Source organism: Bactrocera tryoni, chromosome 5 (assembly GCF_016617805.1).
Source record: "Bactrocera tryoni isolate S06 chromosome 5, CSIRO_BtryS06_freeze2, whole genome shotgun sequence".
In the NCBI taxonomy this organism is placed as follows: domain Eukaryota; kingdom Metazoa; phylum Arthropoda; class Insecta; order Diptera; family Tephritidae; genus Bactrocera; species Bactrocera tryoni.
In genome coordinates this window covers 26187893-26213784 of record NC_052503.1, presented here as the reverse complement: position 1 = coordinate 26213784, position 25892 = coordinate 26187893, and the positions used below count along the sequence as shown (strand labels likewise).

At 39.1% G+C, this 25892-nt stretch overlaps 5 protein-coding genes and 2 non-coding genes across 7 annotated transcripts; 5 read left to right on the top strand and 2 right to left on the bottom strand.

Annotated features, from left to right (window-relative positions):
• Positions 1-471: 471 nt before the first annotated feature.
• Positions 472-669, top strand: LOC120779214. The gene has a single exon (XR_005705617.1). It is a non-coding gene; the product is annotated as a U2 spliceosomal RNA (small nuclear RNA).
• Positions 670-1997: 1328 nt separating this feature from the next.
• On the bottom strand, positions 1998-2162 carry LOC120779212. The gene has a single exon (XR_005705615.1). It is a non-coding gene; the product is annotated as a U1 spliceosomal RNA (small nuclear RNA).
• Positions 2163-2951: 789 nt separating this feature from the next.
• On the top strand, positions 2952-5355 carry LOC120778790 (kinesin-like protein KIF3A). Its single transcript, XM_040110789.1, has one exon. It carries the CDS (start codon positions 3068-3070, stop codon positions 5075-5077), a length of 2010 nt encoding a protein of 669 aa, XP_039966723.1. The 5' UTR covers positions 2952-3067; the 3' UTR covers positions 5078-5355.
• Positions 5356-5645: 290 nt separating this feature from the next.
• On the top strand, positions 5646-8155 carry LOC120778793 (tRNA (guanine(37)-N1)-methyltransferase). The gene is made up of 3 exons (XM_040110793.1): positions 5646-5727; positions 7417-7582; positions 7642-8155. The coding sequence occupies exons 2-3, from the start codon at positions 7427-7429 to the stop codon at positions 7819-7821; spliced, it is 336 nt and encodes a 111-aa protein (XP_039966727.1). The 5' UTR covers positions 5646-5727; positions 7417-7426; the 3' UTR covers positions 7822-8155.
• On the top strand, positions 5760-7337 carry LOC120778791 (tRNA (guanine(37)-N1)-methyltransferase). The gene has a single exon (XM_040110791.1). The coding sequence runs from the start codon at positions 5867-5869 to the stop codon at positions 7280-7282; it is 1416 nt and encodes a 471-aa protein (XP_039966725.1). The 5' UTR covers positions 5760-5866; the 3' UTR covers positions 7283-7337.
• A 3160-nt stretch (positions 8156-11315) lies between the features above and the next one.
• LOC120778792 lies at positions 11316-12216 on the top strand. Its single transcript, XM_040110792.1, has one exon. The coding sequence runs from the start codon at positions 11368-11370 to the stop codon at positions 12097-12099; it is 732 nt and encodes a 243-aa protein (XP_039966726.1). The 5' UTR covers positions 11316-11367; the 3' UTR covers positions 12100-12216.
• Positions 12217-16759: 4543 nt separating this feature from the next.
• Positions 16760-24762, bottom strand: LOC120778789 (muscle M-line assembly protein unc-89). Its single transcript, XM_040110788.1, has 3 exons — positions 24210-24762; positions 19459-21942; positions 16760-19395 (listed from the first exon to the last, which is right to left on the bottom strand). Exons 1-3 carry the CDS (start codon positions 24286-24288, stop codon positions 17027-17029), a joined length of 4932 nt encoding a protein of 1643 aa, XP_039966722.1. The 5' UTR covers positions 24289-24762; the 3' UTR covers positions 16760-17026.
• Positions 24763-25892: the final 1130 nt, after the last annotated feature.

Here is a 25892-nt window from a genome sequence, read left to right as displayed (position 1 = left end):
AAATATATTAACGTGTTTTCCATTATTCCTCTTATTTTTAATAAATTAACCAAGAATGAACTTAATGGCTAATTCCTGGTTTCGTTTTAACTAATAAATATTATAATTTCCTAAAACAAAACAAGAAAAACTATATAAATATATTTTCCAAGTAATTAAATTACATACATAAGTATATTCTGAATCTGAATATGTTTTATTCACAATATTAACATAATCTCAAATAAACATATGAATTTTATTTAATTTCATTCTCCATTTCCTCCATATGTATGTATTATATCTTACCTACATAGACGTTATTTCCACAATGTACTTACGAACATATTCAAGAATTTGCTGTTAGGGTAGTTGAGTGGAAGGTAGAAACCAAGCATTTGTTTTTCATTCGTCACATGCACTCCGCAAATAATTCTCGTCTGGTTTATAGCATTTTGAGGGTAAATAGTTTAAATTGTGCCTGGTTAAGTTATCGCTTCTCGGCCTTATGGCTAAGATCAAAGTGTAGTATCTGTTCTTATCAGCTTAACATCTGATAGATCCTCCATCGGAGGACAACAAATGTTAAACTGATTTTTGGAAGCGGACGGAGTGTTTTAGGGGCTTGCTCCACCTCTGTCGCGGGTTGGCCCGGTATTGCAGTACCACCGGGATTTCGGCCCAAATTATAAATTCATACAATTATCTGATATAAGTCATTTAGGTGGAAGTGTAGTAAATTTCGATGGTCAGACTTCGCTGAAATTTTACTTTTGCAATTTAGTGAAAAAAAGTAACAAAGATGTGTCCGGGGTTTTCTTTGTCCTTTAGTATATGAAGAGAGAAGTGGACGCACACATCCGGAACACATAGTACATAGTAGAGCGCGACAGACGGACTGCAAGTAACGCCTGTCAAATATTAAAGTACACAAGTTCTTATGGACACAGTTTGTAGTTGTGCAGCTGCCTCAATAACGGTGTCCATAAGAATATTTGACAGATGTCGCACTCTACATGTTCCGTGCAACAGACTGTGTCAAACTCAGTTTTGTTCCGCGGGGTATTTGTTGTTGCATAGAAAAAAAACGGTGATAAGGAATTCCTTCAGACGTCACTACCTTTGACGGAGCGTCTAGTGGAAAAAATGTTTATTCACAGCTCAGTACGAATGTTCCCGTGCCGTGAGCTCAAGTCTTAAGCGGCGTCGTGTGGCAAATTTTGCAAAACAAAAATGCCTTACGATCAAATTAACGCAACAACTAACCACCAGAATCTGGCTGAGCAACATCGAAAATCATTTTCAGCGGTGAGGCTCATTTCCGGCTGAATGGCTTCGTCAATTGGGCAGGCAGAAATCCATACGTTCTCCATGAGTCACGATTTGCATCACGAAAAAATTACGGTTTAGTGCTTATGGGCCGGTGGCCGTACTTCTTCCATGATGATCAAGGCGCGTTACCGTAAATGGCTACTGCTCAATATGACAACCGAATATTTTTGGCCCGAATTGGATAATATGAACTTGGAAAATATGTGGTTCTACAGGACGGCGTCACAAGCCACATAACGAATGTCATTTATTGAAAACCAAGTGTTATCTCACGAAAATGGCCCTGTCAATTGTCCGTCCGCCGGTAGACTATTTCCTGTGGAGATATACCTACGTCAAGTCTACGGCCTAAACTAACAAGGCAGCGATGATATGAACTTCGTTCGAATATCGATCAAGCTAAAAAAAACGAGTCCATACACAATGGCATCTATGTAATGTAATTTTCAATGATATTCCAAACCGTCGTCTTCGTTTTATTTAAAAAAAAATCGAAACGCTTCGAGATTGTACTAATTGAACGATATTATAAACAAAATCGACGAAAAGAATTTGTTTTTATTATTATAATTCCCTCTTCGAAAAATGATGTCACAATATATAGAGTTTCGAGAAACTTCCGAACTTTTTTAAATTAAACTTCTAACTTCCTATTTTATTCCAACTCTTTTTATGTATTCAATAATGTCGGGACGGCGCGAACGCCATTCCCGGCTACCAAAAATTACACGCACGAGTTATTCGCATTAGGAATAATCGCGGAGGTCAACTCAACCGAAAGTGCAATGGCCAAGCCTCGCTCCGGAGGAACCGCCTTCATGATCACGGTAACCTCTACGCCAGGTAAGTATGCTTTACTCCGCTAACAACCAACCTTTTCAATTCACGCATCGTTAACATTTCTGAGAATTGAAAGACCGTTTGCATAAGTGAAAGAAAACTCTATCGCTGGTAGTATTTGTTCTTGTTTTGCATACAAAGTTGGTGGTTGCTTTCAGGAAGTGAAATCGGTGCTTATCATGCAATTTTCGTACTTCTACCACAAACTATATGAAATTATTGATGAATAATTAAACAAAAACTACTTTGGTGCAAAATTTAGATTAAGTTTATTTTTAATTTTATATGAAATTACAGTTTTGTTCTTAATATCTATAGTTATATACAATAACCCACTAAAATAGAGAAACTTTAAAAATTTAATAATATTACATTAGTTCAGGTTCTGATTTTAAAAGATATTTCTTCATCCTTGTTGTTCAAGATATTTTTGAAGTCAAAAGAGTTCTGTAAAGAGATAAATAACGCAGAAATGTAAAAATATTTTAAGAAAAAATGTTAAAATATATTAACGTGTTTTCCATTATTCCTCTTATATTTAATAAATTCAGCAAGAATGAATTTAAATGGCTAGTTCCTGGTTTCGTATTTTAATCACAAATTAATTTTAACTAATAGATATTATAATTTTCTCTATATTTAATATTCATAATGATAATATGAATAATAATCAATTTATAAAATTGAATATTACTTATATAGCATAATTTAATATTCTAAAAATGCAACCATGCAGTTTTGGGAACAGATATCGCGCAAAAGAGAACAAACTGCAAAACATTAGTCAGCTGCTAAAAAAATCAATAAACACTCCATGGCAACGAAAAAGTAAAAGGTCGAAACTTTGCAATTTTAACAGGTGCAAAATTATTCTTAAATTCTTTTATACGGTCAATTTAAAAAATCTTAAAGAAAAATGCCGCAAGAGCCACCAATAACTACAAGTGATTTGGAGGGAGATGAAATTGAAAATGTACGCGTTGTGGTGCGAGTACGACCAATGGAGAAGTCCGAATTGAATTCAGGTGCAACTAATGTTATACAAGTGGATAAAATCAATCGGGCAATCACAGCGGTGAAGCCAAACGCCGCCAATGAGCCACCCAAAACTTACTATTTCGATAATGTTTTCAGTAGTGACTCAAATCAACTCGATTTGTATGTGGACACGGCACGCCCTATAGTTGAGAAGGTATTGGAGGGTTATAACGGCACCATCTTTGCTTATGGACAAACGGGTACGGGTAAAACCTATACCATGTCTGGTAATCCCGATTCACCGCAAACTAAGGGCATCATACCAAATGCTTTTGCACACATTTTCGGCCACATAGCTAAAGCTAGAGAGAATCAGAAATTTTTGGTGCGTGTCAGCTATATGGAAATATACAATGAAGAAGTGCGCGATTTGTTGGGAAAGGACGTAAGCAAGAGTCTTGAAGTGAAAGAACGTCCAGATATCGGTGTGTTTGTTAAGGACCTAAGCGGTTATGTAGTACATAATGCCGATGATTTAGAGAACATAATGCGTTTGGGGAATAAAAATCGTGTAGTGGGTGCCACAAAAATGAATCAGGAGTCGTCACGTTCGCATGCCATATTCTCGATTACGGTTGAAAGTAGTGAACTGAGTCAAGGCGATATGACGAATGTTAAAATGGGCAAGCTGCAGTTAGTTGATTTGGCTGGTTCCGAGCGACAGAGCAGAACACAGGCGAGTGGACAGCGCTTAAAGGAGGCAACAAAAATTAATTTATCATTATCTGTGTTGGGTAATGTTATAAGTGCACTGGTTGACGGTAAAAGTACACATATACCCTACCGCAACTCAAAACTAACACGTCTGTTGCAAGACTCGTTAGGTGGCAACTCAAAGACAGTGATGTGTGCCACCATAAGTCCGTCAGATATTAATTACATGGAAACTATATCCACTTTACGGTACGCCAGTCGTGCTAAGAATATACAGAATCGTATGCGCGTTAATGAGGAACCCAAAGATGCATTACTACGTCATTTCCAGGAGGAGATTGCACGCTTGCGTAAACAGCTGGAGGAAAACAGTCATGAGGATCAAATTTCAGAAGAGGAGGATGAAGACATCGAGGACGATGAAGCCGATATTGAAATAGAAATCGAGGAGACGCCTGTAGTCAACGGTAAGAAATCGAAGAAACGCGAAAAAAGCGATGCTGAAAAAGAGGAAAAAGAACGACGAGCGCGGGAACACCAACAAGAAATTGAACATGCTAAATCTGAGCAAGAACAATTGCGGTGCAAGTTAATGTCACTGGAAGGCAAGATTTTGGTTGGTGGTGAGAATTTGTTAGAAAAGGCGCAAACGCAGGAGAAACTACTCGAGCAATCACTCGCTGAATTAGAAGAACGTGAACAAGCGGAAAAGGCATTGCAGCAGACATTACAACAAAAAGAAACTGAACGCATAGACATTGAAGAACGTTACTCCTCACTACAGGAAGCAAGTACCGGCAGTACCAAGAAAATTCATCGAGTCATGCAAATGTTAATGAGTGTTAAATCCGAATTGGCTGATCAACAGCAAGAACACCAACGTGAAAAGGAGGGTATATACGAGAATATAAGAAGCTTGTCACGCGAGCTGGCACTGTGTGAATTAGTACTCAATTCCTATATACCTAAGGAATATCAGTCAATGATCAATCAATATACTCACTGGAATGAGGACATTGGTGAGTGGCAACTCAAATGTGTTGCCTACACGGGTAACAATATGCGTAAACACATCGCCGAGCCGCAAGAGGCAACCAACAAGCAGGAGTTTATAGATCTCTCGCATGTTTATCTCAGTTACAATACCGATGGCGTCACAAATCCTGTGCGTGCAAAGTCGGCGCGTCCACGCACATCGGGGGTACCACGTCCAACCACCGCACGGCGTTACTGAAATGAGCGCAGTATTTAATAATCTACTTTCCACACATATTTGTATATTTTTTGTTGTTATATTTAAGTTGTGTTGTTTTTTGAATATTAGTTTTAAATTTTGTTATTTTTGTATTTGTAACGACTCGAATTCATGTTAAAACTAAGCATACAAAAATGCATTTATTTTGCACTATTCTATTGCGTTCCATTATATGCATTATTGAAACCACTCGGATTTGTTGTTGTGTAAAACCATTAATTTACAATTAAAGTGAAATAAATATTAAACATCGAGAATTTCGGACCGTTGTTCACTTATTGTGGGGATCTCAGAAAAGGTTACAAGATTGTGTGTGTGGTGCTTTCATCGTTGAAAGATGTTACCAAAAGAAATATTTTTAAATCTACGGTTATATAAATTGTTTTTTTTTTCTAGAGCATATTCAATTTTTATATTAGATATTTACAAGTAAATTAAATACGCGTACATACGCGCCTCTATAATTAAATATTTTTACTTACAAATGATTTTAGTACACATTTCCAGCAAACTGTTCTCAGTACTCATCATCTCATCTAATAAGTTTCGTTCTGCCATTGTGAATTGCACGAATGTAAGAAGAAGTGGCTAAACCATTTGTTTTTGACAGTACTCAGCGCTGAAGAAAGGTAAATTAATTAATAAACATCGTGTTTTTATGCTAAATTAAATTAAGTATAAAATATTAATAATTATTATAAAAAGTTAACATTGATTAATTTTTACTGAATATCTACATGGCATTCGGTTTAAGTTCGTATTGAATTAATGGTTGTGCTACGACGTCTCACGTGGGCTCACGATTTATTGCAGCAATTCAAACGTCAGCGCCACTATTGGAGAAATATGGATTCTTCACTATTAGAACCACCAGCGAGCGTGCGCGGCATGCTTGAATTGCAGCGTGATGCATTCAAAAAGCCTGTACAATTACCACGTTTACGAGTGCCAGAAACGGAATCAAATAAAGTATTACCACTGGTTAAAAAGTTGCTGCTGAAGATGGAGAGATTGCGACCCGTACGGGTGTTAAATGGAGATGTAGCGCCGATGCGCGAAATATTACTGCATCCATTAGCAGTGAAATCATGGGATTGTCTACCAACTACAGAACTTTTAAAACTAAAAGTCGAACCCAGTAATTTCTCTTACGACGAATTGGTACTTAACTATGATAATTGGCGGGCGGATGAAATTTTCAAGAGCGTGTTACCGGTAGGTGATGAGGGCCTTACATCTTATTCGCGTATCGGACACATAGTACATTTAAATCTAAGAGATCACTTATTGCCTTACAAAACCCTAATTGGTCAAGTCTTATTGGACAAAGTGCCCGGTTGTCGCACGGTCGTAAATAAGGCAGCAACAATTGATAATACTTATCGCAACTTTCAGTTGGAACTGATTTGTGGTGAAGCGCAGTATCAAGTGGAGACCAAAGAAAACGGTGTGCTGTTTGAGTTTGACTTTTCGCGAGTATACTGGAATCCACGCTTATCCACAGAGCATGAAAGAATCACAAAAATGCTTAATGCAAATGATGTGCTCTACGATGTTTTCGCCGGTGTTGGTCCATTTAGTGTGCCGGCTGCTCGAAAAAAATGCTGGGTACTAGCAAATGACTTAAACCCAGAGAGTTACAAGTGGTTACAGCACAACGGTAAACGCAACAAATGTTTGGCGCACATGAAAACTTTCAATAAAGACGGACGCCAGTTTTTGCTAGAAGATGTGAAACCTGATTTATTGAAAAGGTGGAAAGAGCAAGCAACTGCAGATTATAGCATTCATATAACAATGAATTTACCTGCGATGGCGGTGGAATTTCTTGATGCTTTTCGTGGTTTTTTAAACGACGAGGAAGCGAAGGAATTTTTGAATCAGCAATTAGAGTATCCAACAGTACACGTTTATTGTTTCGCAAAAGGCGAGGATACGAAAGTACTGGCGCGTGCCTTGGTTGAAGACAATTTGGGTTTACCGCTAACGAACAATTTAGAAGGCATTTATTTCGTGCGCAATGTGGCGCCAAATAAGGACATGTACAGAGTATCATTTCGGCTCACGAATGAAATTTTGACTACGCCGATTGCCAAAAAGACTGCTGAACAAATACAGCGAAAGCGTGCTGCCTCCGAATTAGAGGAAGACTCAAATATTGCCAACAAAGTAAAATGCAATTGAAAGTTACTTTATTTTAAGCACAAATTGAATAAATATTTGTTTAATTTTAATATAAGTGACAAGACTTTCATTTCTACTGTGAGGCAGTTTGTTATTGTTTAATAAAAAACTGTATTTTCTTAATAAAATTACAGTAAATTAAAAATGGGACGCAAATCAAAGACCGCTGCTGGTAAAAAAGGTGCTGCTGCACCAGCTAAGGCTGCCATCAACAAGTCCAAGAAGGATAAAAATATATTTAAAGTAAACGATGCCAAAAATAAGAAGAAACCAAAGGAAGTGCAAGGAAAATTGAAGAAGGTAAATGGAGTAACACTTATTAACAAAAATGTCTTACTAATGAATTCCCGTACATGCAGATCAAGGAAGTGGTCAAGAATAAGCAGGAGAAAATCGATGCAAACTTGAAGGAGTTGCATAAGGATATGGTCGTGAAGAAACCAAAGGCCGCAACCAATAATGCATCGATTAAGAAGAATAAGAAGGCACCAGCCAACACGAATAATGTATCCCAAAAATTAGACAATTTGAAATTTTAAAAATCGTTAGTCCATATCAAAACGAAAAACAATCTGCTGATTGAAGTGTCGCTCTAGCAGCGAAATTTAGGCAATTAGATGTTGATGTTTCATTCACTAGAGCATTTTAATTCCATGTTTTAGTATGAATATCGATATATATATGTACTTATATATTATAAGTATTTAGTGAGTTTTGTTGGACAAGATCTAGCATATTTTATGGAAATTCGAATTAACACGCGTGTATAAATAAGTACAAATGCTGAAACATTAACAAACACATACATAGTTAATTTACAATAAAACATACATACATATATGTAAAATATATGACATAAATCCCCTCAAATAATAAAGTGTTTCAATTAATTCTTAATAGAGTCCATTATGAAAATGACGTACAAGCGCTAAGTAGCGGATGTTGAAAAATCATGTGGGTATGATAATCACGACAATCAATGGTATTCTTGTAACGGTTATCTAGTCCCCGTTAGGGTGGTAAGGTTCAGATAAGTTGTCATCGAGCTCATCCAACAGTAGGCACCAGGAAACGTGCTGTTTCGATGGAGTCGGACCCTCGGGAGAGGGGTGTCAGATGCGCAGGGTTAGGGTAGGAGTTCAACCTGTTAGAGTTGTCATAAAGAAACTGCGTAAAGATCACTTTCGATTCCCTCGGCAACTCGAGTTCGTCATCTGCAATAGGTAATGGTTTGTCTCCAAGTACGCGATTCGTTGAGAGGGAGTCGGTGAAGGTGTTTATGGCTCTACTGTGGATAACGGTAATTTCCACAACAGCCGGTTGCTCCGTATGCTCTTGAGTCGTGCTGGAATTGAGTCCAATGCGGGTCCGGAGTAATTTTTCTGCGGCATCTGCGCTAAAAGACTCAATCCAACATCCACCTCGGTTAGGTGTAACACATGCAATGGAAAGAGCCATCATACGATTTGCTCAGGCCTTAAGACACACTGTTAGTGGTGTTGATGCCATAATAGTGCAGTCATAACTTTATTAGGAGAAGAAGTTTTGTGGGATAAAGCATAACGGGAGTTGGAAAAACTCTACTGTTTAACTCTCCACTCGGTCCTATCAAAACCCCCGGTCAACAGAATTACTAAGGTAGGTTTAATTTCATTAACATTATGGACCTTATGGCTCGTGCGAAAGGTGATTTGAGCATCCAGGGTGCTCAATGCAGAGCTGGCAGAATTTTTGCGTAGTTCCCTTTAGAAATGGAGATACTGTAAATCACTATTTTTAACCTATCAATACGCCCCGTTCGTCTTTGTGTTCGGATCCTTTGGGAGAAGTTAGGAAAAAATACACTGAAATTAGGTAATTCAACGGGTGTAAAAGAGCAAGATCGTCCAGATGAGCGTTTGGACTTCTCTTAAATGAAATACTCCACTTGAATTGCATTGCTGTCCCTAAAAGCTGTTGGTAGCTGACTCAAACTTCTCGACTTGCATAGGTTCGAGGTGAAACTATATCATCACATCGAGGGTAAACCCCTTATTAAAGTTAGTACTTTTCTGATTGATTTTGATTCAATTTTAATATATGTATGTAATATACTGCCCATTATGTTCTATGAAATCTTTATGTCGTGGAGGGCTCTAGAAAGGTTTCGTCCACTTTGGCTTCATACCGGATCACTTGGATCATGGAGTCACGAAACTGAACTCTAGTGGCTCCTTCTCTACTCATATAACGGCGAGGGAGTTGTGGGTGGAAAAAAGCCGTTGGAGGAGAGAGACAGTGAGCTTCTTCACGGATGGGCCAAGGCTTGGGTTGAAGGTTGATTGAAGGGTCTACCGTCAGGAGCTCTCTATCAACTTCAGTTTCAGACTTACTGACTATTGCAGTGTCTTCCAGGCTGAGGTTGCAGCCATTAACGTAGCAGTAGATTTACTGCTCCGGAGCGCAGCCTTTTACAGAGGAGTGACCATCCACTCAAATAGCAGAGCGGCGATACTAGCTCTGAACTCATTAGCAGTGCTTTCAGGTCTGGTCAAAGACTGCCTAACCTCGCTATAAATAGCATAGAGTGTCTTTGTGAAAGACTGATATGGGTGCCAGGACACAGCGGAATCGCAGGAAACTTTAAAGCTGATGAGCTGGCAAGAAAAGGAACTCTAGAACCGCTTAATAAATAGTTCGCGGAAGCTTGGTCAGCGCTGGGCCACCAACGTTACATGTGCTGCCGCAGCCTTTGGTCCCAAGATCGATAGCCAGCGATCTAGTGATCTCTTTGTCCTCAGTAAGGTTGGTCTCTCTCTGGTTTTTAAACGGCGGGGCAATTGGCGTCCACGCAGTAAGACTGGGAATGCTACCTGACGGCATCTGCTGAAGCTGTATGGAAGACGATGAGGTGGAAACAACTGGTAGGTCCAGACTTAGACGCAAATACCTTTACACATGCCCTCGAGTGGGAATGGAAATTAAACGCCTGTGCAAATTTGCATTGGCTATTAGGCGTTTTGCTAAATCATAGTTGGAACACAGGAGTTCTTCTTTTCTATGGCCTCATAAAGGACTGCATATAATCTAACCTAACCTAATATAATATACTGACGCTACTAGAAGAATTCTTTCTAACAGTCAGTGCTTGAAAGGGAAAGTCAAATACATACAAAGTTGTTGCATAGATATTTTTTTTTAATCTGGTCGAATAAAAGTGGACCCACAACAGTGCAATTGTACACCTTATCTATTTTTAGATTTGAAAATAATTGCGCTAGTTAAAAAAAAATAAATAAATAGAGAGACTCATGACCACAGACAAGAATTAGGTAAAGATTTGAATTTTGCGCATAAACAATTTGTGGACTATGCTAATGAAGTAAAAACTCTCATCAAGTGCCTCGTTTGGTGCAGTCGGCTGACAAGCTCACGTGTCTACTTTTGATAAACAACGGTATTTTCGTTAAATGTCAACAACTGTTGCTTCTTCAACTGGGGAAAAACTATTTATATGCAAAGAAGATGAAACTTCGGGTCACAGGGTCGCACCACCCACAAATGGTACATACTTATGAACATGAATACGGCACGCAACTAACCAAATGAAGATAGATGCGGACTCTCGAAATGTGAGACCTTCTTCTATGATTTTTTTCAGTTACTTTAAATGTAATAATAATGACTAATCAGAGGAAATAATCACAAAACTCTACGTGCAACCATGGAAGTGGTTACAATATGTGATCAGATATATACACAGCGGTTAGTGATGATTCAAATGGGCTAACTTTAGCTTATCTGTTTACCGCCTATGCCGTGCAAATGTTTACCACACTGTCAAGTGGCCATCAGACGCTCGGCCGTAAGCAAAATGTTAACAACATAGTGGAATTTTGTTTTGCGGCAACAAACGACAGCTTCTAGAATCTAAGAGTGAATGTAAGATCTTCGTCTTATCACTAAGTTTGCTCTGCCTCCAGTTTTGTCACTAAATCGTATGCGCATATAAATACTGGAGCCCCATTAACGAACTCATACAGTAAACGAAAAGATTTCCAAACGAAAACCACCATCAAAAAACGATCCATCAGCGAAAATCCAGGATGCAACGCTTCACCATCACATTGGTTCTATTGTGCAGCCTGAGCTCCGGTTGGGCTCTACGACCCGCACCAGCTGCGGGTGTGTCACCACCACCACCGGCCACGCTCACACAAGATATTGAGGAGTTGTATCGTCTCATACCATCGAAACCGATTAACAAGTTGGTCATACGTTATCTGCTCAACGATGCTCAATTCCAGGCCGCCATACGTATCATCAATTCGCACGATGCCTACATGGTGCGTATGCGCCTCTATGCTCAACCGGAAATCATACAATTCCAGTCGTGGGTGCGCTCACAATTGCTGTTGTCCGGCGGTGGTTCGTTGGAGTTCGAGGAGTCCGAGGAAATATTGAGTCTCTTTAGACCCACACCCTATTGGTCCGTCTACGGTTGGCAAGGCTTCTTCAATGAATTTCTCGCATACTTCCCACATGAGATGTTACGCGCTCAAATCGATGCTAAGGTGGCAATGGGTGGCAGTCTCGCACAGTTTTGGGCTAGATTGAAGGCTTTGGCACCGGTCTATGAACGTGTTTTGGCCTTCCCCGAGTCGAAGCGCATCGTTGCACAACTCGAACAGAATGGCGTGAACTTCGGCCAAGTGGATCAATTTATTCGCTCCTTGTTTGATTGGTATCCAGTTATTGTGAATGCCCCAGGTCCCGCTGTCGATGCTGCTGCTCCCGCACCCGCCGTTCCAGCGGCTCCCAATGCTGTTGTGGTTTAATAATTGTCGATGAACTTAAGCAGCTGTTGATAATCGAATAATCGCCAAAGCAAAACTATATAATTTATACCGTTTTTTTCATTAACGAATGATATTAACGGTTTATGTATGTATATATGTACATATGTAAACAACATAACGAATATTCTTGTACGAGTATTTCAATTGTTTTACTCTAATTAAAAAATAAGTGCTCACAAATAATGTGTTTCTATAAAAGATTGGACTCTTATAGTTTGTCGACTTTTTCTTCTTCCTTACTGGCGTAAACACCGCTTACGCGGTTATAGCCGAATTAGCAACAGCCGTTTCTTCTTTTCGCTACGTGGCGCCAATTGGAGATTCCAAGAGAAGCCAGGTCTTTCTCCACCTGATCTGTCCAACGGGGTGGAGGTCTTCCTCTTCCTCTGCTCCCACCGGCAGTTACAGCGTCGAATACTTTCAGAGCTGGAGTGTTTCGGGCGACATGACCTAGCCAGCGTAGCCGCTGTCTTTTAATTCGCTGAACTATGTACATATGTCAATGTCGTCATATAACTTATACAGCTCATCGTTCCATCGAATGCGATATTCTTCGTCGATATTTTGAATATGAAAACGGATATTTCGAAGCTTTAATGTGCTGATATTGGTATTCATATCTTTACATTTATAACCGAAATCCGAGTTCAGAAAAAGGCCTTGAGTTTAAGCTTTGAGAGAAAGGGTTATTGTGTGGAAATTTGACTTAGCATGGCAAATAGAATGTTAACTAACTGATTCTTTAAAGCGCCTGAAACTAATCGAGATTGTATTGTATATTTTATTTTGATCAGAATAATGAGAAAAGTTCCGGATGTCTCTGCAAGCAATATTTTGTTCTAAATTAGTACACGTGTTCTCTAGAACTCCGACGATTTTTATCATGAAAAAACAACAACTACGAGTTTGCTTAAAAGTTTGTGTTTATAAAGAAAGTACGGAACGGAATCGAATTGATTACAATGATGAGACTTTCGGTCCGTGCAAGCGAAATTTTATCTAAATTAGTAGATGTGTTCCCCAGTAGTCTGTGGACAGCGGTATTGCTGATGGAGCGAATTTTAAGACTTCTAGATAACGAATATGATTACCTTAGTGCTTATAGCTGACTTTCTACGGCAAATGTCAATTCATGTGTAAAATTTCTAAATAAAGTAAGGTGACCATCTTTTTCGAATAATAATGTAGCGTCGGTTAAGTACTTCATCAAACCCCTAAATACCCACTATATTGATTTTCGACCGAAGAGGACTTTATACGAGTATATAAGTTACAATTTGTTTGGCGGAAAATAAGAATAAGACCGTATATATGCCTAACAACCCTGTCTGTGAAATTTTATCGGTGAAATTCTTAACTATAGACTCCCATTACAAATAGAATTAGCTTTTTTTATGATTTGAAGAATAAAGATAGTTTTTTAGGCAATTATTACAAAAGATAGTATTATGGTACGAGGTATTATGTCGTCATATAGAGCTAGAGATTTAAAAAGCGTTTTTTTATTACTATTCTTCAAAATAGTTGGCGTTCTCAATCAGTTCTATTACTTTTCGGACAAATCCTGTATTTTTCGAAAAATAGTTTCAGCGTTTTTGTAAAAAAATTTTAAGTTATAGATCAGCGTAGATAATTTTTGAAAACAACTTTTTGAAATTTCAACCAACACCTTCCCAGCGTCTTCCTGACCGCAGATCGTCCGTAAATTATTTTCCTACTATAAAAACCTTTAAATTTTTCACATTTTCAAAGGCTTCTGCACTAGTCTATAAGTGTAATCGGTTTCCAAAATTTCAAACGTGTTTTCTCTCGAAACGAAGGAATAATATTTTTATACTCTCGTAACAAGTTGCTACAGAGAACAATAGTTTTGTTCACCTTACTGCTGTTTGTATCATCTAAAATTATTTAAGTTAGATATAGAGTTATATATACTTATTATATATAATGATCAGGATGACGAGACGAGTTGAAATCCTATCAGTTCGTCCGTTCGTCTGTCCGTAAAAGCGATAACTTGAGAAAAAAATTATTTATCTTGACGAAACTTGATACATATGTTCCCTGGTATCACAAAACGCCTGGTATCAAAAAACTATAAAGTGACATAACTGCGCAGTTAATTAAGATACAAAACTGAAATTTGGTACGGAGGATCGCAGTAACGAGGGACTCCTGATGGCTAAATTTTCTTCTTTAAATGATCCAAATCGGATAATAACCCCATATAATGATTATATTGAAAACCACTAAAAGTGTGAAAACTCTCTAAATAAAAATTATGATTAAAGTTAGCAGAGAGACAATTGTCGAAAAGATTTGTTACAAGGTGTATGACGGTGCAAGCCTTTTGAATAGCCTGTATGTCTGCATAACGCTTTCCTTTCATGGGCAAATGCATACTTTCGAAAAGGAAGAAATCGCACGGTGTCATATCAGGTGAATACGAGGAGTGGTTAATGGTTAAAATGTGACTTTTGGTCAAATAATCGGTCACAATTTTTGGCCGTCAGTCAATTTGTGCGGAATAAACCGTGCACGAACCGTTCGTAAGCCTAAATGGTCGGCCAAAATGCGATAAATCGATGTACAATTCCATTTCCATGAATTTTAATGATGATTTCGGCTGATTTTTGATCAATTCACGCACAGTTTCGATGGAATTTCCGATGATCACGGATTTTGATTGGCCCACATGTTGATCGTCATTTATGTCCTCACGACCACTTTGAAAACGTTGAAACCACTCGTGCGCTCTGCTACGGGATAGGCAATCATCGCCACAAACTTGTTTCATCAATTGAATTGTTTCGGTAAAAGTTTGACCAATTTTAAAACAAAATTTAATGTTGGCTCTTTGTTCGAAGCTCTTTTTCGCACCGATAACACAAACATACTGATACTTAAAACGCAATAACTTCACTTCCAATCAATGAAATGTCATGAAATTCTCACCGGACAATCGATAAAGATAGCAGATTCTAACGCACCAGTCGACATATACATAGATGGCGCCACCAGGGGGCGCTAGATTCAAAAAGTCCTGTTTACTTTGGAGCCCACCTTGTATGTCTATGAGTTCTTTCTTTATAATTTTCAAGTTGGCAATATCATTTTAAGGGTCAGCAGTACTCTGCCATAATTTAGCGATCCAATCAACCTTAATACCTAACTTCCATCACTTTTAGATCCTAGTAAAATAGCTCACTCTATTTCCAACCATAATTGTTCAAATTATTCCAAAAGATATTCAAATGATTGCGAATATAAATTTTTCCCAGCTACAATTTCAGGAACAATCATAATTTTGGTAAAAATGTGTATCTTTCAAGAAGTGCCGTATTTGAAGATCACCTTTAAAATTTTAACTTCTAATAATAACAAGCCGATATTTAAAAGAATATTGGATATGCAATTATTTTAAAAACAAGAGCACATTCAATATTTTCATGAATAAGTTCATAATCCAGGGCAAGAAAAAAAAGTTTTTGTGCAACTGTGTTATTAGAGTACATAAAATTCTGTTGATGAACATTATTTTAATTTACATACTTATTGGACAAAATAGCTCTAATAGCTCGTAATAAAACACAAAAAAAAACGCGTTTCACTTGAAAGTTGATAACCGCTTAAGAGGTTCAACCATCATAGAGATATATAGATTTAAGGTAGTATAGAAAAATATCCAAACTGTAAGAATATTTCTGACATGGAATGCAAAACTGAAAGCGGTTTAATCGTTAAAATATTACGTTAAATATTACAAAACAAAATTGCATAAATTGCAGATATGTTTTTCTTATGTTTCTCTTATAAATTTTATTGAGTAATTCTCTTTTGTGATACTACAATGCATTTAACAAAGAAAAGTAACATTAATGATCATTTTTATGAATATTATATATAATTCAATGCATGCACTAGGTTATGTACATAAGATTTATACTTCCAATTAATTAGTTGATTTATTTCGTAATGAACTTTTATGCTTCGACCTATTAAAAGTCGACAACGTTCTGCTTTTCTTATCTTCTGTACATACACATACATAATTAATATTATAGTATAAACTTAGATATTAAAGAATATAGTTTTTTTGAGTGGTTTAAGTTTTCGTAAATGTAGTATGCATGTATGTGTGTGTATGTGTATATGCAAGTTGTGTAAAGCAATGTATTTATTGCGAACTTTGGCACTCTTTGGGGTAAAGTTGTTTTTAGCAAGAAATTATGAAGACTGGCCCGGCCCTTGGCGAAAATTTTTCAAATTCAGGAGGAATGTTGTGTAGAAGGTTTGGAAACATAAAAAAATAAAAAAATACAAAATTTACAAAATTAAAAAAAAAAAAATACAAAATTAAAAAAAATACAAAATTAAAAAAAAAATAATAATAATTAAAAAAAAATAATAAAATAAAAATAAAAATAATAATAAAATAAAAATAATTATTTTTTTTTAATTAAAAAAATAAAAAATTTTCAAATTTTATAAATGTTAAGTAATGTAAAATGTATTATTAATTTTTATTCAAGTAATTTTTGATTTTTTTTAAATTTTTAAATAATTGTGTTTAATTTTTTAATAATTATTATTATTTAATAATATGTATATAAAATTCTTTAATTTCGATTTCCCGTTATATTTTTCATAATTATTATTAAATAATTTCCTTATTTCACTCCTTCTCACCCTTAACAATACGAAAAAAAATCGCTAAGGACCGGGCAAACACTTCGTCGGCTTTCCACTGCTCTGCGCGAGAAAGCTCTTCTGCTCTCCAACAACAATTGCCATGCATCCGTTATGTGTTCTGTTATGAAATTTCTCATATTCTCTGTAGTATGTCCAGTGATGTTTTGTCTTTGTTGAGCCACACGATTTTCAATGCTTCTATACTTGCTCTTTATCAATTCTTTTTTCGTTTCATCCATTTTGGTATGCAATCGTTAATGAAATCACCTAATTGTCTGTAGATCATCAAAGATAATATGGGCAAAACTAGCCAAGCATCCTTGAAGAGATAAACATAGCATGCCACCATAAAGAGAACCAAATCGGTGGAATAACTCAGCGCTGAACGGACTTTTTCATGCGCTTCCTCCTCCAGCTGCTCGACGCTCTTCAACTCCAACTCCGACTTCTCCTTAGCGACCATGGAGAGTAGCACTTCGGGTGGTGGTGGCAGTATACCAGTACCGGTGACCGTTGCTGGTAATGGACGTCTGCCGTAGGGTCCGGGAGACTTTGATTGGCCGGTAGAGGTGCGTGTACGTGAGAGCACACGTCTCCTGACCGGCGCTTGCGCTTCGACGGGAATATCAAAATCTATATCTTGCTGCGATGCAGCGCTCGATGGTGGTCGGTTAAGTGAAGCATCTCTGGAACGCGATGGCACGCGCTTCTTAATGATACGCTTCACCTTGACGATGCGTGTGCGTCCGCGTGAATCTGGACGCTCGTAGGTTGTTTCGCTGATTACCTCAGCGGTGGTGCTATCATCGTTCGCCAGCAGTTCTGACATTATTGTTGAGGTTGTAGGTGCTATAGGTTTGGGGTTTATTTTGTTGTTAGTGGTTGGTGGTTTGCTTTCTTTCACTGCTGGCATGGTGAACGCTTGTGAGCTACTCTCACTCGGCGTTGGTGTATCTGGTACCGCTTCCTTAGGTTGTTCGGTGTATGCCATGCCACTGCCGGTTTCGCGTACGTGCACCAATTGACCGCGTTCGGATATTGAGAGACGCGGTTTATTACTAATCGGTGGTATAAGACCAACATCTGGTGATTGTGAGCGACGCATGCGCATTTCTTCGTCGTAATCTCGATTGTCACCCACCTTGTTCAGTTCATGCTTGTCGAGATAGATAGGCGTGTGATACTTGCGTGTGGTACTAACCTGACTTACAATATCGCTGTAGTGATCTACAACGGCGTAAGCTTCTTCACGCATGACACGTTCGGCTTCCTGTCGTTTCGCATTCTCCTCTTCCTTAGCCTTGCGCTGGGCTTCCAATTCTGCGGCGACAACAGTGGGGCTTAAAGGCATCGGTTTACCTGTAAGACCGCTGGTACTGGCATTTTCCTCGTTATCTTTCGCGGTGTTCGTACGCGTATCACGCTTAAAGAATGACATAAAACTTTCGGCAAAACCGGACTTCTCCTGGTTGGCAGTGTTGCTGGCGGTTTGATTTTTATTTTTTTCGCTAATGTTTTCTATGTTCTCCAAACTATTCTTCCTGGCGGCTTGATTTTTATTGTTGTCGCTAATATTTTCTATGTTCTGCAAACTATTCTTCCTTACATTATTATTGCCATTATTATTGTTATTGTTATGTGGCTCCGCCTCGACAAGTGGCTGCACGTTCTCATTGGACGGTCGCTTCAAAATCGGCTTCGGAATAAAGTCCGGATCAGTGAGAGGTGCTGGTCGCGTAAGCACGACTGCGGCATTATCCGGTAATGCTGCACGATATGGCGTAAACACGCCGGCCGACATATTGCGAGGATGATAAGTTTCCATATGGTCTCTAGGTGGACTAGCTCGCGGTGGACTGGGTGTTTTCGTGCGTGCCCTCAATTCCATTTTGAATTTTTCAATTGAATCGTCCTCTGAGCTTGCAGTGCTCTCAGTGTAGTCGGACTCAATTTCGAAACTTGCTTGTTTTGTCGGCTCTGCTCTAGCTTGATAGCCACTAGCAGTGTCGCCTTCTAACAAGTCATCATAGTCTTCAGCATCGTAATCTTCTTCTTCTTCTCGCTCATCTTCGTCACGACTTTCGTCTTTGTTTAGTAACATACCCGTCGTGCGTGAAAGCTGCTTCGTGCCAGTTAAATTTTCACGTGAACCCCAACGTGCCACGGCTGTCTTAAGATCTTGTACAAAACTCTCGGATTGGCGACGTAACTCACTGCGACGTTCGAAAGAAAGCCGCTCTGCTTCAGTCATAGAGCCGAGACGCTTGCGCACGAATGGTGGTTGCAGACCTCCACCAGCAATTGGTTTATCAATATCCTTCTCCCAGCCCTTCTCAGTATCTCGCTGCTTTTCCTTATCCTGTTTACTTTTCAACTTGCGCGCCTTTTCAGCTTCCTCCAACTCGACAGCTTCGTAGAAGCGTGCCATGGCTCGTTCGTATAAAAGCTCCGTTGAGCTAACTGAACGCCGAAGCGGAAAGGTGTGCAGATTCGTAAATTCGAGTGATGCGAGATCGGGTGAAGAGATAGAAATCGGTGGGGGTTGTAGTGCATCTTCTAGATCCAATTCAAAGGAGTCTTGCTCTGTTACTCATGAAAATAAAAAGAATTATAGACACTTACATAATAAAATACTTGAGTACTCACTATTTTTATCCTTAACTTTACTATGTTTATCGAAGACGACTAACATAAACTCATTGCTGGTGTGTACATCATCATGTTTCTCCGCTAGAGAGAGCGGACTGTTGGGCGGTGATGGTGAAATGGGCTCTTTTGTAGGTGGCGGTGCGCTTATTTGTATGGTTGGGTTCGTGAGTGTAGACACGTTTTGCTTTTTATGATTGTTGTTATTATTATTTTGACTTTTTTGCTGAAGTGCCGCATTGTTGCCGTTCGCCTTTTCGACCCATTCAATCCACTCCGCATGCTTTTCTCTCTGTGCTTGTTCAAGCCTATCTTTTTGTTCCTTTCTTTTCAATTGTTGTTGGCTTTCAAGCTCTTCCAGTTGTATCTTTCGCGAATCGAGACGTTCAGTACGTTCACTTCTCTCTGCTTTTATGAAATCCTCGTGTTGATCCTTTTGAACGTCCTGATATTTTTGGTTTATGCGTTTTGTAGTTTCACTTATTTCCGTCTGTTCCTTTCGCTCGGTTATCTGCTTACGCTCTCTCTTTTTTACTTCGGGCGACTTCTGCGCTTGCATGCCCATTGTGCCAAGCGCTCCTGTGGCTATAGCTACAGCTAAGGTTGGTGCATTTTTCGCGGGACTTAGACTGTGACCTGAAAGCCGTCGTACTTGTTGATTCACACCCAGTTGTACGGGTTCTGCACTACGCTGCAAAGCCGGTGTCTTGTTAATCACTTCTGGTGGAGTGGGACTCTTGCGTAATGGACTTAGACTATGCCTGCGATTTAATGAGGAACGAGATATTTCCGGGGTGGTAGATTTTTCGGGCGTGAGTTCTGGTTCTGGGGTTGCTAATGCCGGTCTTATCTTTTGAGTCGATGGTGATGGTGACTTATCCTTAGACGGTAGTAATTGTTGCAAGAATTGTGGCATTGATTTCTTTTCAGCCAGTGGAGAGCGTTGTGGTGATTTTCCAGTTGGCGATGTTGGAGACGGCGTCAGTGACGGTTTTGTGCTCATCGTCAAAGCTTTAGGGCTTGGCGAGCTTGGCGCAGATTTTTGTTGTGTGCTAGGATTCGACGGACTACGACGTATGTCCAGCTTTAGCGCTTTATCGGCAGCGCCATAGGACATTTCTCGATGTAGATCTTCTGTATCGATCAATTGCGGTTTTGGTTTACGTAAAGCGCCAGGTGATATTTCCGTCGCCGCATCTGCATGTGGACGGGGCGGAGATAATGCTTTTCGTCGTGGCGGTGCTGGTTTGTTTTTCTCTTCCGTTAATTTAGAATCAGACTTTGGTTTCGTAATGCCACGTTTCGGATCTGGTATGAAAAGTACTTCAGATTCATCACTGGGATCGCTAACGCCATACGGATTTTCTGCTTTCACGCGAAATTTATACTCGGAACCTTCGATTAAGTCATGTAATGTGGTGCTGAGGGACCTGGTGGTGGCCGCTTTAAGCCAAACGTTCCAACCAACACGAAAATATTCGACAATATAATAGCCGATTTTGCAACCACCATCGTCGAGTGGCGATGTCCACGACAATGTCGCCGACTTGCCAAACGACATGTTGAGCTGTACTTTGCCCGGCGGATTCGGACGCGCGGTTACTGTGACCAGAAATGAGGTCACATCTTCGCCCAACCGATTCCACGCGCGCACACTGTACTCGCCACGATCATCGCGCTGTATACTGTCGATTTTAAGCAATGAATTACGGTCGGTGTTTGAAATTTCAAAGCGTCCACTATTAGGTACTACCTCGCCTTCATGCAACCATGTAACAGCCGGTGGTGGCTGCCCAGCCACGCCAACCTTCAAACGCAATACCTCACCCGACTCAACGATTAAACCATCTTCATAGGTGCGTGGTAGACGTATTTTCGGTGGTGCTTGCACCATTAGTTGAGACTTGGTGGCCACGTGGCCAGCTCGGTTTGTCGCCGTGCACTTGATTTCACCCTCATCGGTGAGCGCCACCTGGTGAATAATCAAGACACTGACGTCGTTGTCGTTTAAAATTTTCGTTCGTCGACTACTGAATATTTCGTAACCGTCTTTGAACCAATTGATTTCGGGTGCTGGTTGTCCAACTACACGCACACGAAATTCAATGCGTTCGTCTTCGACGGCCTGGCGATCTTGCAGCTCCTCGATAAAACTCGGTACACAGATGGCGGTGCGCTGAAGTGTGACAGTAAGTGCATCTGACAAATCACTGGGATCTGAGCGACCCACAATATTCTCGGCAAATACGCGAAATTGGTAACGCCAACCAGGCTCTAAACCGCTAATGGATACCTCGCATTGTGGCACTGCTACAGGTGTGGCGCGTACCCAATGTGGTGAACCCATACGACGATGTTCGACAACGTAGCCTGTAATAGGAGAACCGCCATCCAGCTTCGGACGCTCCCAGCGCAAGTTGACGACATCCGGTTGCTGTTCGGAAAGTGGTATTAGCACGGGACGTCCAGGTGGAGAGGGTCGTTCTGAAACAAAGTGTTGTATTAGTATATATAAAAAAATGTTTTATGGTGTCAGAGAAGAGTGTCAGACTAGCACAGATGTAAGTACGAAGACCTGCGTATTTTCGATCTGGAAAGTAAAATCTTTAATTGTTGGAAAAGAAGCTGATAAGTGAAAAGAAAGAAAAGAACATGTGAAACGCCCAGAAAATGTCTCTGGCATTAAAATTTGTAAGGCGAATAAAGAAGGGCATATATGTAGTATATCCCCTATGAAGCAAACTGTATGGGGAGCAATTAAAAAAAACTATGGATAAAAATCTACAATGTAAATGGTTACTTTAGAGAAAGCTAAAGGTATCTGGTAGATGTTATGAAAGAAATGGAAAGTTTATGTTCCAGTTACTTTCTGTTAGCTGGGCCCAAATATCGAAAACAATGAAGAAATTCCAGTGCTTATCTTTTAAAATGGCTATTATTGGGTTATGAACTTTTAAGGGGTTACAAACTGAATATAATTTTTTTCAATGGTGGATCTATGTATGTGGGAACTGTGATGAAAATATATAAAAATCAGATCGCACTGCCACAGTTGGGGTATAGGTCACTAACAAACCTCAGCTTCTTCAATGGTGGCCTGTAGTGAAACACATTCAGGTCTTGAGTCAAATCTCAAAAAGAAATTAGTTAGATAAGCCTGAAGAAAATCAGGATCTACTTCAGTCATATTAGCAACCCTTACATACGTGGGACTTCTTGTGCAGAAAACCTTAATTAGAAATGCCGCCTAAACGCTACAAAAATAATTAGTTTTTGCATTGGATTGTGATTGGTAATGGAAAATCATATGTGAAACCTGGCCAACCGACCTGAAGCGGCTCGACCTTCTCAAGCGACATCGTTTCACTCTATAAGCTCTTAAAAGTTCCAAAAAGATCCGATGGTTTCGAGCCAATAAAGAACGTTGAGGCCTATTTCCGGCTCAATAGGTGTGTAAACAAGCAAAATTGTCGCGTTTGGGACAAAGAGCAACTTGAAGAGAATTAAGAGCTGGTATTTAATACAGAAAAAATAAGGGTTTGGTGTGGTTTGTGCGCCGGTGGAATCTTCGGTCCATATTTCTTTAAAAATGAAGTCGGTGGGAACCATCAATGGCGATCGCTATCCCGACATGATAACCGATGCCTGAAATGGAAGTTGTTGAGCCCGACGAAATTTGGTTTCAACAAGACGGCCCATTTCCCACACATCGCAACAATCAATGCATTTATTGAGAGAACACTGCGATGAGCAGATAATTTCACGTTTTGGGCCTGTTGATTGGCCACCAAGACTACACCGTTAGACTTTGTCCTGTGGGAATATGTAAAGTCTAAAATCTATGCGGACAATCCCGCCTTGATTCAGGCCTTGGAGCAAAACATTACGCATGTCATTCGTTAGTTACTAGTCGAAACGCTTGACCGAGTCATCGAAAAATGTACTCAACGGATGGACCATCTGAGACGTAGTCTCGGAAAACTTTTGAAAAAAATAAGATTCAACAAATAAATGGCAAAGAATGATTTTTCGAAAAAAAAACTATAACAATGTCAAAGTACTTATCATCCAATTTGAAATATACGAAGTCCCTATTCGAAAATATTTTTCATTGAAGTCTCAGCAAATTTTTTGATACAAACATACATCGAAACAATTTGCAGCACTTAAACAAGCTTATTGCACTCATTGCCGTTACTTTTGCAAAATGCGCGTGCAACTTGTTGCACATCCGACACGGTCTCGTTACTTTTGAAACTCGTGTCCACTCGTGTCAAGCATCGGTTGGTTACTTTGTATTTTCACATTCTGAAGCGCCTTCAAACAATAGAATTCCTTTATTTTCGAAAAATATTCTGTGGCACCTTTTTGTGTTTGTACGCTTTATACACAATATAGGCTGTGGAAGAGCGCCACAAAGCAATAAAGCGCATTCATAAACACCCCAAAACGATGTCAACACAACCAAACATACATGCGTTACAGGCCGACGAATAAAGGAATTAGCCGAAAGAAAGCAGGCTGACAGGCAGCAAGCAACCAGCCAGCCAGCCAACCACTTGAGAATGAAATTTCTAAAAATAACCTCAATTCTAGCGCTCCCACCGTTTGACCCAAGACAAACCGACTGCTGTGCACAAATTTCTTTGCTATGTTATGTGGACTCTGTGCTAGGCTATTTTCTGTATCGAAATATTTTTTTGAAATTATTAAAATAATCGCATATTATTGTTAATTAAACGTTCACTCACCTGCTGATTTCCAAGTAACGACTTTTTTTGGTCTTCCGCTTTGATTTTGATTTTGTAATTTTCCCTGTTGATTGCCCATTTTTTGACTTTTCCGACTTTATTTGACAATTTCGTGGTTTTCCACGGCAGCAACACGCCTCGTAACACTAAATGCCGTTATATCTTGCGTGGAAATACTGATTTATTTTCGCAACGATTTGACGATGACGACGAATTCACGGAAATTGCCAACGCATCAGCATCAATTTTGCAACACCAACAACTATGCCACCGACACCAACACCGAAACGTTAGAGAACGGCTAGTTGAGCCACATCGATTGGAATTTGATTTTCTGCTTTTCAGAAACACCAATTTTCACGCACTTCAACTTTTGTAATGATTTCGCAACACTTGCACTTGCACTAGAGTTTTTAACGGTATTTTTTGTGGTAAGTAAAAAAATAATTTTCAAAGCCTATTATACACTGGACTAACGGCGCAGTCCATTTTCAACGTTAAATAATCCCGTCGAGCGGACATCGCGTACGTAATTCGTAATTGTAGTATCTGCTGTCCGGGATATGCTTCCGAGTAGAAGTGTATGAAAATTTTCAAATGCGACGAACAAATTTTGAAAGTAATTTTTCAAATTTTCTCCTTTGCTCAACACGTTCGTGACACGAATATCAACACGATCGCCTACAACAGCCCACGAGTCTCCGCAAGTGCTTCATACAAACGTAACAAGAGTACGCATTCTGTCACTTACGCTCAATTTTGGCTCTCATTTGCTTAGCATGCACTCATTTCAAATACTAATTCGTTGCGTCTACTCGCTCAGAAAGCTATTTTCAGCTAGGTGGGTGCAGATTAGGGTGTTTCGTGCATGCGGCGGCGACGGTGGGTGGTAAACCGTTATATATAGTATACATATACATACGTTTATAAGGAAAAAATGTAAGGAAAGGCAATAAAAATGCTTGTAATGAGAAAGACGCGAATAAATGTTGAGCAAAACAGAGAATTTGTAATAAAGATCGGTAAAGTTTTTAGGAGAAATGAGCAGAAGAAGATGATAATGTTTGAAATGCCGCTATTTAAAATGAGAGAGCACATACTTTTGTACCACGTGAGAGCGGTAAGCATAAAGTGTGAATTATAAAATGAATGAATGAAATTGAGGAGTGAAAACATTCATAGGAAGTTTATAGGTACATGTACTCATATACATACATACATATGTGTATTTATATGGGCAATATATATTTTTGTTTGCACAACAAATAAAGATTTTAAGAAATTTTAAAATCCTGAACAAAAGAAGAAGAAGAAGTATGATCGGTTTTCCGACTTTCATTTGAGAAGATAAGAAATTTAAATTAAATTTTTGTCAAGTGAAAAATATTTTCTATGATTTAAATTTCGTCTCAAGCAGAGGAATTTTCCATGTAATGTAGCATTACATGATCTCTTTAAAAAATCTAGGCTACACTACAGTTTAGAGACACTTGGGACTTTTTTTCTCGATAAGAAAATGGTCAACTAACATATTTAGTCAAAATAAACTCAATAATTAGTGCTTTCACGCACAATACCAATGTAGAAAAAAAACAGGAACAAGCAAGTAAAGGCTAAGGTCGGGTGTTAACGAACAAAGCCAGAGAAATAACTTCAAGTGCAGAAGGTTTGTAAGTTATATTT